At 53.3% G+C, this 15467-nt stretch overlaps 1 protein-coding gene across 1 annotated transcript; it reads left to right on the top strand.

The window, feature by feature from the left end:
- The first annotated feature begins 10382 nt into the window (after positions 1–10382).
- On the top strand, positions 10383–14937 carry PODNL1 (podocan like 1). The gene is made up of 9 exons (XM_036847363.1): positions 10383–10661; positions 11160–11253; positions 11538–11602; positions 11751–11860; positions 12132–12288; positions 12551–12666; positions 13142–13799; positions 14516–14664; positions 14787–14937. The coding sequence occupies exons 1-9, from the start codon at positions 10383–10385 to the stop codon at positions 14935–14937; spliced, it is 1779 nt and encodes a 592-aa protein (XP_036703258.1).
- The last annotated feature ends 530 nt before the right edge of the window (positions 14938–15467 follow it).

Below are 15467 nucleotides of genomic sequence, written 5' to 3'. Positions count from 1 at the left end.
ATGAGCCCTTTTGTACATAGGGTTCCCGGGGAACCTGTGCAAGAGTTTATCTGAGGCTCATACATTGGAGTGGAGTTGCTGGTACGTGTCAAATTGTTTCTCCAAAGTGGTCGTGCCAATCTACACCTGTAGCAACAATGTATGAGTGTTCCAGTTGCTCTACAGCTGCAGCAACACTTGACATAGTCAGACTTCTTCAGATGTGTCCTTTACCAGGTCAGAAACACAGCACTGATGTGTCAGTCATCCCTGCTGGGAGCATCCCAGTCAAGAAAGGTATCCGTATTCTAGTTATAAAAAGGTGTAACCTCCCCTAGGAAGCCTCCTCCCCCAAGCTTGGTGCCCTCTCTGTGTTTCCTTCTCCCATAATGGCATTGTTACTGCTTCCATGGACTTGTGGTTGACACACATTTAAGATATGTAGATTCTACTGTATGTGTAGAACCCACAGAAAAACATGGTAGCTTCTGAGGAGGGGTCCACCTCCTGGGGCGGAGGCAAGCATGGGATCAGAAGAAGGTTACAAGATGCCCTCATGAAGCCACTATTAATTACTGTGGCCAAACCTGTATGCAAACTAATACAATATGTACATAACATTTCTTTTTAATAAATATGCACAATTTGTATACATATTGTATACAGTATATACACATTTCATATACATTTTGTATTCCAGTGTACTTAAGTTTTTTATATATACATATATAAATACATTTGTTTCATTGTATTTAAGTTTTGTTTTTTTTTAACTTTTTGGCCACACCACGCAGTATGTGGGATCTTAGTTCCCCAACCAGGGATCAAACCCGTGCCCCCTGCATTGGAAGTGCAGAGTCTTAACCACTGGACTGTCAGGGAGGTCTGTACTTAAATTGTACGTGTATGTGTATACATATATATTACACACATATTTGTAACAAGTACAATTTATTAAAGAAACCACCATTTAAGCTTGACTATTTGTAGTAAAAAAAATTTTATCACATTTAAAAATTGTGGTAAAATGTATATAACATAAAATTTACCATCTTAGCCATTTTTAGGTGTACAATTCAGTGGCATTAAGTAAACTCATATCATTGTGCAACCATCACTACCTCCATCTCGAGAACTTTTTCATCACTCCAAACAGTACCTCTGTCCTCATTAAACATCTCTTCCCATTCCCCCTCCCCCCAGCCCCTGGCAACCACCGTTCTACTTTCTGTCTCTATGAATTTGAAACTCTAAGGACCTCAAAAGAGTGGGGTCATACAGTATTTGTTCTTTTGTGACTGGCTTATTTCACTTAACATAATGTCCTCTAGTTCATCCATGTTGTAGCATGTGTCAGAATTTCCTTCCTTTTTAGGGCTGAATAATATTTCATTGTGTGAATATATCACATTTTGTTTATCCATTCAGCCACCGATGGACCCTTGACTATTGTGAATAGTGGTGTTATGAACATGGTGTGCAAATATCTGTTCGATTCCCTGTTTTGGTGTTTTTGGGTGTATACCCAAAAGTGGAATTGCTGGAACATAATTCTATGTTTAATTTTTTGAGGAACTGCCATGCTGTTTTCCACAGCAGCTGTACCATTTTACATTCCTCCCAGTGCTCAAGTGTTGCAATTTCTCTACAACCTCGTCAACACTTGCTATCTTCTGGTTTGTTTGTTTGATACAAGCCAACTTAATGGGTACGATCATTTAATTTTTAATAAGTGTTATATTCACACGATTCAAAACTCAGCAGGAGGAAGACATAGAATGGGCAGTAAGCACATAAAAAGTTACTCAACATTATTAGTCATTAAGGGAAAGCAAATAAAGTCACAATGATGTACCACTACACATTCACTAAAATGGCTAAAATTAAACAGACTGACTACACCAAGTGTTGACAAGGATGTGGAGGATCTGGGACTCTCTTAGACTGCTGGTGGGAGTGGAAAATGACACAACCACTTTGGAAGACAGTTTGGCAGTTTCTTAAAAAGTTAAATGTACACTTACCATGCGATCCAGCCATTTCACTCCTACATATTTACCGAAGTTTCTAAAAGACATATGTTTGGGACTTCCCTGGTAGTCCAGTGGCTAACAGACTCTGTGCTCCCAATGCAGGGGGCCCAGGTTCCATCCCTGGTCAGGGAACTAGATCTCACATGCTACAACAAAAGATCCTGCCTGCTGCAACAAAGATCCCGTGTGCTGCAACTAAGACCTGGCACAGCCAAATAAATAAATATTTTTTAAAAAGACATATGTTTACTCAAAGACTCATATATGACTGTCCACAGCAGCTTTATTTGGATCATCCAAAAATGGGAAACAAGCCAAAAGTCCATCAACATGTGATTAAAAAAAAAAAAGTTGGTCTATCCATTCTCTGGATACTATCAAGTAACAGAAAAGAACGAACTATGGTACACGTAAAACTATGTTTTATGTCAATTATATCCTAATTTTAAAAATAAAGATAATTTTAAACAGAACACTACGGTTACATTTGACAACATGGATAAACCTCAAAACTGCTACCAAATGGAAGAAGCCAGACAACAAAAACTACACACTCTATGATTCCATTTATATTAATTTCTAGAAAATGCAACCTAATCTATGGTGACAGCAGACCAGTGGTTGCCTGGGGTGGGGAGTAAAGGGAGGGAGGGAGAGAAGGCTGACAAAGGGGCATGAAGATACTTTTGGGGGTGATGGAAATGTTCACTAAACCATGGTGATGGTTTCATCACAGGTGCATCCATGTTGAGTTTTGAAATGATGAGTTTTTTTTTAATTGAAGTATATTTGATTTACAATGTTGTGTTAATTACTGCTGTACAGCAAAGTGATTCAGTTATACATATATATACATTCTTTTTTAAAATATTCTTTTTTATTATAGTTTATCACAGGATATTGAATATTGTTCTCTGTGCTCTACAGTAGGACCTTGTTGCTTATCCATTCTATATAAAAGTTTCCATCTGCTAACCCCAGCCTCCATTCCATCCCTCCTCCAACCCCCTCCCCCTTGGCAACCACCAGTCTGTTCTCTATGTCTGTGAGTCTGTTTCTGTTTCATAGATAGCTTCATTTGTGTCATATTTTAGATTCCACATGTAAGTGATATCATATGGTATTTGTCTTTCTCTTTCTGACTTACTTCACTTAGTATGATAATCTCCAGTGGCAGAAATGAGGTGGTTTTTTTAATTTTATTTATTTATTTTTGGCTGCATTGGGTCTTCGTTGCTGTGCGCGGGCTTTCTCTAGTTGCGGCGAGAGCGGGGGCTACTCTTCATTGCTGTGCGTAGGCTTCTCATTGCGGTGGCTTCTCTTGTCGCGGAGCACAGGCTCTAGGTGCACAGGCTTCAGTAGTTGTGGCACGCAGGCTCAGTATTTGTGGCTCACAGGCTCTAGAGTGCAGGCTCAGTAGTTGTGGCACACGGGCTCAGCTGCTCCGTGGCATGTGGGATCTTCCCGGACCAGGGCTTGAACCCGTGTCCCCTGCATTGGCAGGCGGATTCTTAACCACTGCGCCACCAGGGAAGCCCCAGAAATGAGTTTTGACTCATGTATGCTTTAAATATTTTCATTTTTATTGTATGTCAACTATATCTCAATCAAATTTTTTATTCAACAGATATACAAGGATATTTGGTGGCAAACCCCCTCTCCTCTCAGCACCAGCCACCCAGTTCTCCCCTCAGAGACAGCCAACTTATGAAAATGTTTAGTTTATGAAAATGATCGCTGTTGTTAGCCTGGCTCTGCAACTTTTTTTTTCTTCATAAGATTAGCTCCACTCACACTAATCCATATAGTGGTTTGAATGGTGATCCACAAAAAGATGTGCTGACGTCCTAACCCCCAGAACATGTGAGGATGACCTTATTGGGAAAAAAAGATACACTTAAATGAAGGATTCTGAGATTATCCTGGATTAACCGGGTGTGCCCTAAATCCAATGACCGGCGTCCTTAAAAGAGACAGAAGAGGAGAAACACAGACACACAGAGAGAGAGAAGAAAAGGCCACGTGGAAACTGAGGCAGAGATTTGCGTGATGCAGCTACAAACCCAGGAACAGCAAAGATTGCCAGCAACCACTAGAAACTGGAAGAGAGACAAAGTAATCTCTGAAAGGAACCAACCCTGCCAACACCTCAACTTTGGACTTCTAGCCTCCACAAGTCCAAATAAATAATTTGGACTTCTGAAATGAATCCGTTGATGTTGTTTAAAGCCATCCAGTTTGTGGTCATTGGTTACAATGGCCACAGGAAATGAATACAATATGTGTAGATAGAGTCCCTTGTGCATCCTAGATCTTGCTGTCTGTTATTTTAATAGGACACTTTTTTTTTTTTTTTTTTTTTTATCTATTCCCCTCTTACGGGATTTTTTTCACTCGCTCACACAACACATGTTCATGGATCACCTGGTACTCAGGAAGCACTGTTCTAGGTTTGGGGAGACATTGGTGACTATGGCCACGTGCCCACCTCCATGCAGCTAATATTCAGGTGGGGGAGACGGCCAGTGGGCAGAAATATAAATTAGGATGTGAGAAATGCCAGGAAGAAAAATAAGGCAGGGAAGAGGAAACAGAGTCAAAAAAAATTGCTTCTGATCAGGGGATTTGGGGTGGGGGTGGGGGGTTCTCTGCAGAAGTGAAGGGAAGTTGCCAGCCTCGTGAGATGTAAAGCAAGAGAGAATTTTTATTCCAGTTAACGAGCCTGCAGGGAACGTCCTTGTGCATACGTGTTTGGGCTGTGTAAGAAGAGATGGCTGGTCCTTGGGTGTCGCAGAGAGGGTACTATTCCGAAAATTCCACTTGATCCTCTTCCCCAACCCGGTGCCCCGCCCAGCCCCCCGCAGATTTCTCCCTTCCTTGCGGTCACGCAGGACCACGTGACTAATCCTTGCCAATGAGACGCGAGCAGGAGGGTAGGGTGGCCCTTCCGAGTGGAAGCCCTGAAAAAGTGATGGGGAGTCTTTCTCTTCAACTGCGCCAGCCACGCAGAGGCTGCTGTGCAAGGCAGTGCAGCCTCTGTTGGACTGGATCGCAGAGTGACTGTGGCTCCGAGGCCCTGCTGCTGATCTGTTGAGATCGCGGTGTGGGGATGACCGACGCTGATGTTAGTCACTGACCGTTGGGGTTGTTTGTTATGTGGAATGATCTTGCCTGCCCAATATATACGTATATACATTTGACCCTTGAACAGTGTGAGGGTTTGGACGCTGACCCTCTGCATAGTCAAGAATCCGTGTATAAGTTTACAGTTGGCCCTTCAAATCCAAGGTTCCGGATCTACAGATTCAGCCCACCATGGTGTGGTACTGTAGCACAAATTTAGTGAAAAAAATCCATGTATAAGTGGACGCATGCAGTTCAAGGAAATATATATATACACACACACAAAGATATATAAAATGTGCGTGCGTATATATATAAAATATGTGTAAAATATGTGTATTATAGTATATATGGATATATATAATACAGTTGCTATACGTATATCCTTTTACATATATACGTATGTGTATCCTTTTATGTATTTATATAAAATCTATATAAATAAAAGGAGATTTATCATGAGGAATTGACTTAAGTGATTATGGAGGATGAGAAGCCCCACAAGCCGCTGTCTGGAAGCTGGGGACCCGGGAAAGCCGGTGGCATAATTCCAGTCTGAGGCCTGAGAACCAGGGGAGCCGATGGCGTACATCCCAGTCCTGGGGCAAGAGAAGACTGATGTCCCAGCTCCAGCAGGCAGGCAGGACAAGAGAAAAGGGGCGAGTTCCTCCTTCCTCCGTCTTTCATTCTGTTCGGAGCTGCTGTAGATTGGATGATGCCCAGGCACAATGGGGAGGGTCACTGAGTTTACTGAGTCCGCTGATACCCATGCTAAGCTCCTCTGGAAACACCCTCACAGATGTGCCCCGAAAGAATGTTTAATCTGGGGGGGGGGTCCCATGACCCAATAAAATATTATCATATGATTTTATATTTGACACATTTAACCATCACCAACCAGTATGTGGCAGGCACATCTTCAGTTTTACCAGATACTTTCAGGTTCCTTTCTGACCCTCCTTCTCCATGGCCATCGCTGGCTTCTCTTCTGCCCACCCCTCAGGCATAAGCATCCCTCGGGGGTCTCCCTTGGACTCCCTTCTGTTTTCCTTCTAGACTTTCTCCTTGGTGAACATCATCCATGCTGTGGGTCTACAGTGAGGTGAGAGGAGGGGAGGGAATTCCCTGGTGGGCCAGTGGTTAGGACTCTGCGCTTCCACTGCAGGTAGTGTGGGTTCAATCGCTGGTCAGGCACAGCCAGAAAAAAAAGAGAAAAAAGAAAAGAAAAGGGTGGTGGGGGAGAGAGGAAATAAAAGAGAGAGAAATGGTGGCTTAAACAAGAGAGATACCTCTTTTTCACGCCTGGTCAAAATGACTGGCGCTGGTTGTTTGGAAAAGCCTGAAACTCCAGGGGCTGCTTTGATATCTTTGAGCCTCGTAGGGCCTCAAAGGTCTAACTGTGTTTCCCTGCTTTTGTCAGATATGCATCCCCACCCCCAACCACCTGACTTGTTTCTCTGTCAGCCAGACCAGCCACACCTCATGTGGTCCTCGACCTAATGGGTTTCACCTCTCTGCCAGACTGAGAAATTATTCAAACAAGCCAATCACATCCTCTGATGGGAACCAGAGGTCACCCCTCCCTTTTGTCACTACCAAGCCCATCTCCCACAGCCCCTGCTTCTTGGCTCTGCTGCTGAGTGCACCCCCAACCATGTGGCTCAGTGCCCTCCTCCAATTCTGGCCTGTGAATGTGACTAACTAATCATCAGATGATCTCATCTATCCATATTAGGTGTCATGTGTTTGGCCATCTTGTACTATTTAGGGCATGTGATTCCTCTTTCACCAACGGGGTCAACAGGAGGTGATCAAAACACTGGTCAGTCCATGGGTAGCACAGCCTTCCTTGGTATGTGAGACCCAGGTTCCTTCTATCTTGTTGCTCCACCATTCAAGGCCTCTAGTCCCGAGGCAATGTCATGGCCCAAGATGGCTGATGGACTTCCAGCCATCACATCTACATTCCATCAGTAGGAAACAGAAAAGCACCCCCCTTTCCTCAAAGTTGTACATACCACTTATGCTTACATATGGCCACATCCACCTGCAAGGGAGCCTAGGAAATGTAGTTCTTTATTCTAGGCAGCCATACGCCTGGCTAAATATCAGTAATTTTATGGACTGGGTCCAGATCCTGAGGGGCTTATCAGCCAGATGAAGGCTGACTGAGGAATTTGGCCTTAGCCTGTGTCTCAAGGTTGGATGCCATCATAGGATGAGGAGGGGCAGGCCCAAGGTGTGCCTTGGGATCATTAACTGGTACTGAGTTAAGACCCCTCCTTTCCTCTTCTAATTGGGAAAAAACTACATTTTCCATCAGCTTCTTGCTTCCTCCTACATCAACCCTGCCTCTTCTTCCCACCAACCAAAATAAGACCAGATTGCTGCACTAGCTGCCCACAGTGTTACTGCAACCCGCTGACTCCACAGTCATCCCTACTCTGAGATCAGAGCCTCAGGGAAACCAAGAGACACCAACAGCCCCTCCCCATGCAAACTTCCCCACACGTACAGACACAATTCTACATGCATTTCATAAAGGTGTACTAAATGCTGATTCTGCCAGGCTCTACATTGGTGGACCATACTCCTTTGCTGTCCCTGCAGAACTCCCTCCTGGGCAGGGCAGGGCAGTGGAGGACTGAGCTGGGCTGGGCAGAGCTGGGATGGGCTGGACGGGGCTGGGCACGGCAGAGTGTAGAGAAGGGAGTTTGTTGCAGGAAGATAAGGCCAGTGGGTCATTTACAAGAGTGGTGATTATGTTCCTAGCCAATCAGCACATTCCATCTCTGTGGCCACAGGGACTGATTCCAGATGGACATGTGACCAAAACTAGGCCAATGACATATAACCTTGGGGCTTTCAGCTGGACTAAAGCTGGGGATATCTTGGCACTGCACAGAGAATCCTGCCAGTAGAGCTGAGAGGTAGAGAGAGACTCCATCCTGAAGGTGTCATTTGAGTCCCTGGATCCAGCTATGCCTGAAAGACAGCCCCTCAGCATTTCCATTCATGAGTTAATAAATACCCTTGTTTGTATTAGTTAGTTTGGCTTGGATTCTCTATCCTTTGCAACTTTAAGAGGCCTGCCAGGAACTCACACAGCCTGGTTCTCATTGCCACTTCCCTGGGGTTAGGATCAGTGCAGTAGTTCAGTAACTCTGTGGGGTTGGCCGCATTACTCTGTTAGGGAGACTAAGGGGCTTCTACACAATGTCCAAGCTAGTGGTGGCCAGTCCCACAGGGAGAGCTTGGAGTGGGGCCCGTTGTTCTCTTCTGGTCGAAGCTAAGACATGTCTTCTAGCCCTGAGGGACCCCTCTCCTGAGGCCACACAGTCCTGGGAAACGTGGTCAAATGACTACATTTTTGGGTCCAAGTTTCCTCCTCTGTGGAAGAGGGATTAATAATACAGACACCCTCTGTCTCCATCATTCTTCCACATCTTAGTCCCTTCTTCCCGTCCACCTGATATACTTCACTTCCATCACCCCATGGCTTGACCCCCCCCCACCCCAACAAGCCCCCTGTAGTTGGTGCTGTCTGGGGCCTACCATGCCCCCCTCCGGCCTCACCAGCAGGCATGTAATATCTCTTTAGGGATGGAGTCTGCTCTACCCAAACTGCCAGGGAATTCAGATCCCTTGGGGGCAGCCCTCAACCAGTGACTGATGGAGGGAGTTGGAGGATCAATACCCCAGCTCTCTCACCCCTCGGGTGAGATGACTCTGATCCCCCAGGGTTCCCCAGCGGGACTGAGCCCCAGCTGCCTATACTGAGAATTTGCTTAATTACAAGTGACCAAACTATCCCAATGTGACCACGACTGAGGGTTCCCCAGATGCAGGATTTTGAGAGCTAAATTTGGCAAGTTCCAGGCAAGTTGATTACCCCAGTGATAACTCATCGATTCATGACTGCTCCCTTCCTTCTCTCTGCCACATCCCTGCTCCCCTACAGCTGCTGTCTCCCAGACAAATGCACTCAGTCCTCAACTCAATCTGTTTCTGAGAGACCCCAATCTCCTTCACGCCCTTTGAGCAGCCCATCAGCCACTCTGACCCAAGCGGAGCACTTGTGGGGCAGATGCTGTGCTTGGAACTTTTTGCCCACTACCTGCCTTTGCCTTGTGACTGCCTTTTGAGGAGGGGTCTTCTGTCAGCTCCATTTTATGCATGGGAAAGCTGAGGTTTGGCAGGAAAATGACTTGTCTGAAGTCTCGTGGGTAAATGGCGTGTCTCGGGGGATCAGACCTGGGGCAGAGACGGGCTTCCTCACCCCTCAGCACACACTTCTGCTCTGCTGTTGAGGGCCTGGCATGTGCTGGGCACTGTCTCACCCCTTTCTTATGCATGATTTCATTTAATGCTTACACGACTCCCGGGAGGCGAGGCAACCATTCCCTCACTTTGCAGAGCGGGAAACCAAGGCCTGGAGAGGTGGCAGAGCCCAGGTTGAAGCCCAGGCAGGCTGCCACTGAGCGCACATCCTTAACCACCAGGCTGGCGCCTCAATACGTGTAATTTCCTTTTGGGCGGCGGCTGTGGCTATTTGGGGATGGGGGAGCCTGGCTGCCAGTGAGGCCAGCTGGCAGGGGGGAGGAGGGGCCCAGATGGCAGACCTGGCTGGGAGCCCCCAGACCAGTGTCTACATTGGCAGGCTGAGCCCAGGCTTGCCCTGACCCATCGTTGCCAGCCCCGGTTCCTTGGGGACCCTCCTGTGCCCTGAAGCGTCCTCCACTCCTCTGCCCCCACCCCTACTCCTGCGGTTGGCCCAAATACCAGACAGGGCAAATCTCAGCTTTCCCCCAAACATTCCTCACTCCTGTGGCCCGGCCCAGGCTGGCCGAGGTTACGCAAGCAGAGCTGGGGGGGGGGCGCGGGGGCGCGGAGGGTTGGGGGGAGGCGGGTGGGACCGAGGGGACATGCTGGCCTGTCCTCACCACCCCATCCGGCGCCTGTCCGCCCTCCGCAGGGCGCAGAAAGGGTGGGCCAGCTCCCCTGAGCCCCTGGGAGAACAGGCTCGGGGCGGGGGGGGGAGGGTGGCCAGTGCCAAGAGATGGGGGGGGGTGGCGGCCACAGCAGAACCTCCAGGAGGTGACCGCCTGCTTTCCATTAGGGAGCCCTGGTCAGCAGTTCCGGCGAGACGGCAGACCTGGGGCTGGCTATGGTAAGTTGGGGCAGGGGAGGGTCTGAGGGTGGGGCCTGCCTGCCCAACCCCCTCCATGCGGGGATGCTCCTGTCACCATGGTGACCCGGTGCCCAGCCTGGGGACACCCTGAGCCGTCCCTCAACTCCCAGTGGCTGAGCCTACTGCTGCTGCTCCTGCTGCTGCCCGGCCCCCCACCTGCCCTCGGCATGGAGGACGCCTCGTTCCCCCACCTGGGGGAGAGCTCGCAGCCCCCGCCCCGGGCCTGCCCCCCACGCTGCTCCTGCCCCCGGGCTGACACAGTGGACTGTGCCGGCCTGGACCTTCGGGTGTTCCCGGACAACATCACCAGGGCAGTTCAACACCTCTCCCTGCAGGTGGGGCCTGGGGTGGGGTGGGGGCAGGGTAGCTCCCAGGGGAAGCGGGGAGCCTGGGCAGTGGTTGGGTTGAGGGTGATGGGGGTGTGGGGTCCATGTGCAGGGCTGAGGCATTGGGCGTGAGGGTCTTGGCACTGATGCGAGTTGGCCTTGATGAGGGTGCAGGGCTCTGTGTGTTCGGTGAGAGGAGGTGGGGGCGTAGATATTGGAAGTGGGAGGGGCTGAGGGTTTAGGGGTGTCGGAGAGGTCAACGTCTGGTGATTACAGGGTTGCTTGGGGTCAGCGTGGCGGGGCATTTGAGATCAACTGTAGGGGTGCATGGGGCGCTGGGGGCCACTCTCCTTTTGGTTACAGGGTTGTTCCGAGGTAATAAGGCATTTGGGATCAAGTAGAGGGTGATGGGTGTCAGGGCTCACTGCTCAGGCTGATGGGAAGCTTAGAAGCAGGGCCCAGGGTCACGGGGGTCAGGGTGTGAGCGCCCCTTTCCCTGCCCCACAGAACAACCAGCTCCAGGAGCTCCCCTACAACGAGCTGTCGCGCCTTAGCGGCTTGCGGACCCTCAATCTCCACAACAACCGCATCTCCTCCGAGGGTGAGGGGGACAACGGGAGGCGGCCCCTCCCCACCACGGTCCCTGCTGCCCTCTCCCTCCCTCCCCAGCTCGGTCTGTGGGCAGGTCTGCGGCAGTTCCCAGCACTGCCCTTTGCTGAGCAGGATGGAAATTCAGGGGATGGGGGGGCAGGGGCTGTGGCTTTTGAGGACGTGGGGGGCGGGGCCTGGAGGAGCCTCTGCCAGTCCCTGGCTGGATGGGAGCACAGACTCCGCCCTGCCCCCACCCCACACCAGGGGTCCCCTCACCGCCCACCTCATTCATAGGCCTGCCTGACGAGGCCTTTGAGTCCCTCACGCAGCTGCAGCACATCTACGTGGCCCACAACAAGGTGAGCCCCCCTCACACACACACACACACACACACACACACAGGGGTGCAGCCGGGCTGGGGTCATGTAGCACAAAGTGTAGATGGGACAGCGAGGGGTGGGGTGCAGGAGGGGGGCCACCAGGACCAGTGCAGCTCTGCTCCCGCAGCTCTCTGAGGCCCCCCAGTTTCTACCCCGCTCCCTCCGTGTCGCGGATCTGGCTGCTAACGAAGTGACGGAGATCTTCCCGCTCACCTTTGGGGAGAAGCCAGCGCTCAGGTAGCCCCTGGCCCGGCCCAGGCCCCAAGGGTCTCAGATATGCCTGGGGTCACTCCCCACCCTGGGGGGGTCTGGTGGGGAGACAGGGCCCTGGATGCTCTGTTTGGAGAACTCAAGACTGAAGCAGAGAGCACGCACGCTCACACACACACACACACACACACACACACACACATGCACACACTCTCACACTGAAGGTGGCCCTGAGCTGGGGTGCGGGGCGGTGGGGAGGCCAGGGCGGGGCTGGTGGCCGGAGCCTGGCTCCCCTCAGGTCCGTGTACCTCCACAACAACCAGCTGAGCAACGCGGGCCTGCCCCCCGACGCCTTCCACGGCTCCCAGGCAGTCGTCACCCTCAGTCTCTCCAGCAACCGGCTCAGCTATGTGCCGCCCAGCCTGCCGTCCTCGCTGGAGCGGCTCCACCTGCAGGTGCCCCTCCTTCACCTCACCATCCCCGTGTCCCCACCTCCCTGGGCTCCCTGCACCTCTCTCCTGGGGGACCCCTCCACCTCCTTGTTATCCCAGTAGTCAGAAATGTCTTTGAGTCCCTTCCACTGGCACTGGTTGCTCACAAGCTCTCCGTGGGCAGCCTTGCTCAAGCGAGCTCCTCGTCCCTTACTCAAGAGCCCTCTGTGGCTCCCCACTGCCCTCTGTCCTGGACCCTCAGTCTCACTCTCTCCTCCCTTCCCAGAACAACCTCATCTCCAAGGTGCCCCGAGGAGCCCTGAGTCGCCAGACCCACCTCCGTGAGCTCTACCTTCAGTACAACCAGCTGACGGACAGAGGCCTGGATGCCACCACGTTCAGGTGGGGCCTGGGGACAGGGGGTTCAGGGGTGCAGCCTCGTGCCGGCAGTAGGGGCTGAGGATTCAGCCTCTGGGGGCCCCGGGCCTCCATCCCCCACCCCTGTATGACTCCTAACTCGAGGCCTCACTTGGTGAGCGCCTACGATGGGCCAGGCTCAGCCAGGCACCTGGCGGCATCCTCGTCTCCAGCCACCCTGTGCCTCGGTCCTACTACCCAACGGCACAGCTGCCACGTGAACATCTCAGACCCAGAACTCTGTCCTGGTCACCCCTACATCTAACCCTCAGGCTGGAATCTGCCCTGATCACCCCCAGGTTTACCTCCTCCCCAGATCTCTCAGCTCATCACCCCCAAGTTGGAATCTCCAGCTTACGTCTCTCAGGACCAGTCCTCAACACCCCCCCCCCCAACCAAGATCTACCCGGCCCCCGACTCTGGGTGCCCAGCCCGACGCCGACCCTCTCTCTCCTGCCAGCAAGCTGCACTGCCTCGAGTACCTGGACCTGTCCCACAACCAGCTGGCCGCGGTGCCCGCCGGCCTGCCGCGCACCCTGGCCGTGCTGCACCTGGGCCGCAACCGCATCCGCCGGGTGGAGGCTGCCCGGCTGCGCGGCCTGCGAGGGCTGTGCTACCTGCTGCTGCAGCACAACCAGCTGGGGGCGGCAGGGCTGCCGGCCGGGGCACTGCGGCCGCTGCGGGGCCTGCACACGCTGCACCTCTACGGCAACGGGCTGGACCGCGTGCCCCAGGCGCTGCCCCGCCGCCTGCGGGCCCTGGTGCTGCCCCACAACCGCGTAACCACGCTGGGTGCCCATGATCTGGCCGCCACGCCCAGCCTGGCTGAGCTCAACCTGGCCTATAACCGCCTGGCCAGCGCCCGCGTGCACCGCCGGGCCTTCCACCGGCTGCGGGCCCTGCGCAGCCTCGATCTGGCCGGCAACCAGCTGACCCTGCTGCCCTCGGGCCTGCCCGCCAGCCTGCACACCCTGCGGCTGCAGCGAAACCAGCTGCGGGCCCTCGAGCCTGAGCCGCTGGCCGGCCTGGACCAGCTTCAGGAGCTCTGCCTGGCGCATAACCGGCTGCGTGTGGGTGACATCGGGCCTGGCACCTGGCATGAGCTGCAGGCCCTCCAGGTCAGGGGTGGGCTGCTTGGCCACAATGAACGCCCGCAGGTGTCCCCACGGCCCCTCCACTCACCGGCCTGCCTGCCCAGCAACTCCCCTGCAAGGCCCTGAGATGCCAGAAAGAGAGCTCCCACTGCAGGCCAGCCCTGGGGTGGATAAGACAGACCCAGCCTCCAGGCCGTTGCCTGTGCTGTCCCTGCCACCTGGTCCTCCACGACCACCCCTCCACCTCCCCAGCCTCTAGCTCCTTCTGAGCGCTGTTGATGCCACGGAATTTAGGGCATCTGTGGGTGCCAGGCGCTATTCTAGGTCCTGGAGATGCCACTGGGCACAGAAGGACAGAGCTCCTGGCCCCTGGCACAAACATCCTAGTTAGGGAGAAAGCAGTCAGCAACAATCACAAGCAGACAATTGTTAGAAGGGCATGAGGAGGTAAAGGAAGTACCATCTTTGTGAGGGATTAACTGAATCAACGTTTCCCACAGCAGGCAGGGACCCTGCCTGTCTGGGCCCCCACCACCTAGAACAGGGCCTGCCCCAGAGGGGACTCAGTTTACCTCTGTTGAGGGCAGGATTTGGCAGCCACGAAGTAGCTGAGGGGGGCGGGCAGAAGGACCGGGCTGGGCGTGGAAGGGGGCCCCGGAGGAGAGCAGTTTGGGGCTTGGCTAAATGGGGTGGCCCAGGGCCTGGGGCCGCCACGGCGCCATCTCTGCCCGCCTGCCCAGGTGCTGGACCTCAGTCACAACGAGCTGTCCTTCGTGCCCCCCGACCTGCCTGAGGCCCTTGAGGAGCTGCACCTGCAGGGCAACCGCATCAGCCACGTGGGCCCCGAAGCCTTCCTCAGCACGCCCCGCCTACGTGCCCTCTTCCTCAGGTGCCCTGAGGGTGGCAGGGCCCGGTGGCTCCAGGTGGACAAGGGAGGGCTGTGGGGGACGTGAACAGGCCTGGGGGTGCACCTCCCCTCAAACCCGCCCTCACGCCCACCTCTCGGTCCAGGGCCAACAGGCTTCACGTGACCAGCATAGCGCCCGAGGCCTTCCTGGGCCTCCCGCACCTTCGCGTGGTGGACACAACGGGTAACCCTGAGCCAGTCCTGGTCCAGCTGCCGCCCACAGCCCCACGTCGGCCACGGGCAGAGGGCCCCTGAGCCTGGAGGGGCCCAGTAGAGCAGCCCAGACACCTGGGGCTCTGCTGGGCTGTGGACTAAGGAGACAGCGCCCAACCTGGGGCCTCGAGCTGGCTCTCCCAGGCCTGGAGAGCTGGGCCCGCCTAACCCAGGCTGGCCAGGATGCTGGGACAGGGGTGCCACCTCGACACACAGGGAGCCCAGGGAGAGACTGAAGCATGCAGCTCGCACACTGGGTGTGCAGGCAGCTCCGACCCTGCTGGACACTCCCCCACTGCCCGTGCAGATGGACACAGCAACAATAAAGCCTAGCCCGGGACCTCCCTCGCCGTCCAGTGGTTCAGACTCCGCGCTTCCACTGCAGGGGGCGCAGGTTCGATCCCTGGATGGGGAACTAAGATCCCACATGCCACACAGTACAGCCAACAACAACAACAAAAAACCCAGCCCTTTCAAGTGTTCACCACCAACCGGGTGCCCTTCAGCTTGTGGGAGGGGCTCTCATCTTCCCTGCATCCAGCAGAGGAAGCTGAAGCTCTGGGATGCTAAGT

This window comes from Balaenoptera musculus, chromosome 3 (genome assembly GCF_009873245.2).
Source record: "Balaenoptera musculus isolate JJ_BM4_2016_0621 chromosome 3, mBalMus1.pri.v3, whole genome shotgun sequence".
In the NCBI taxonomy this organism is placed as follows: Eukaryota; Metazoa; Chordata; class Mammalia; order Artiodactyla; family Balaenopteridae; genus Balaenoptera; species Balaenoptera musculus.
This window is presented reverse-complemented; position numbering and strand designations above follow the sequence as displayed.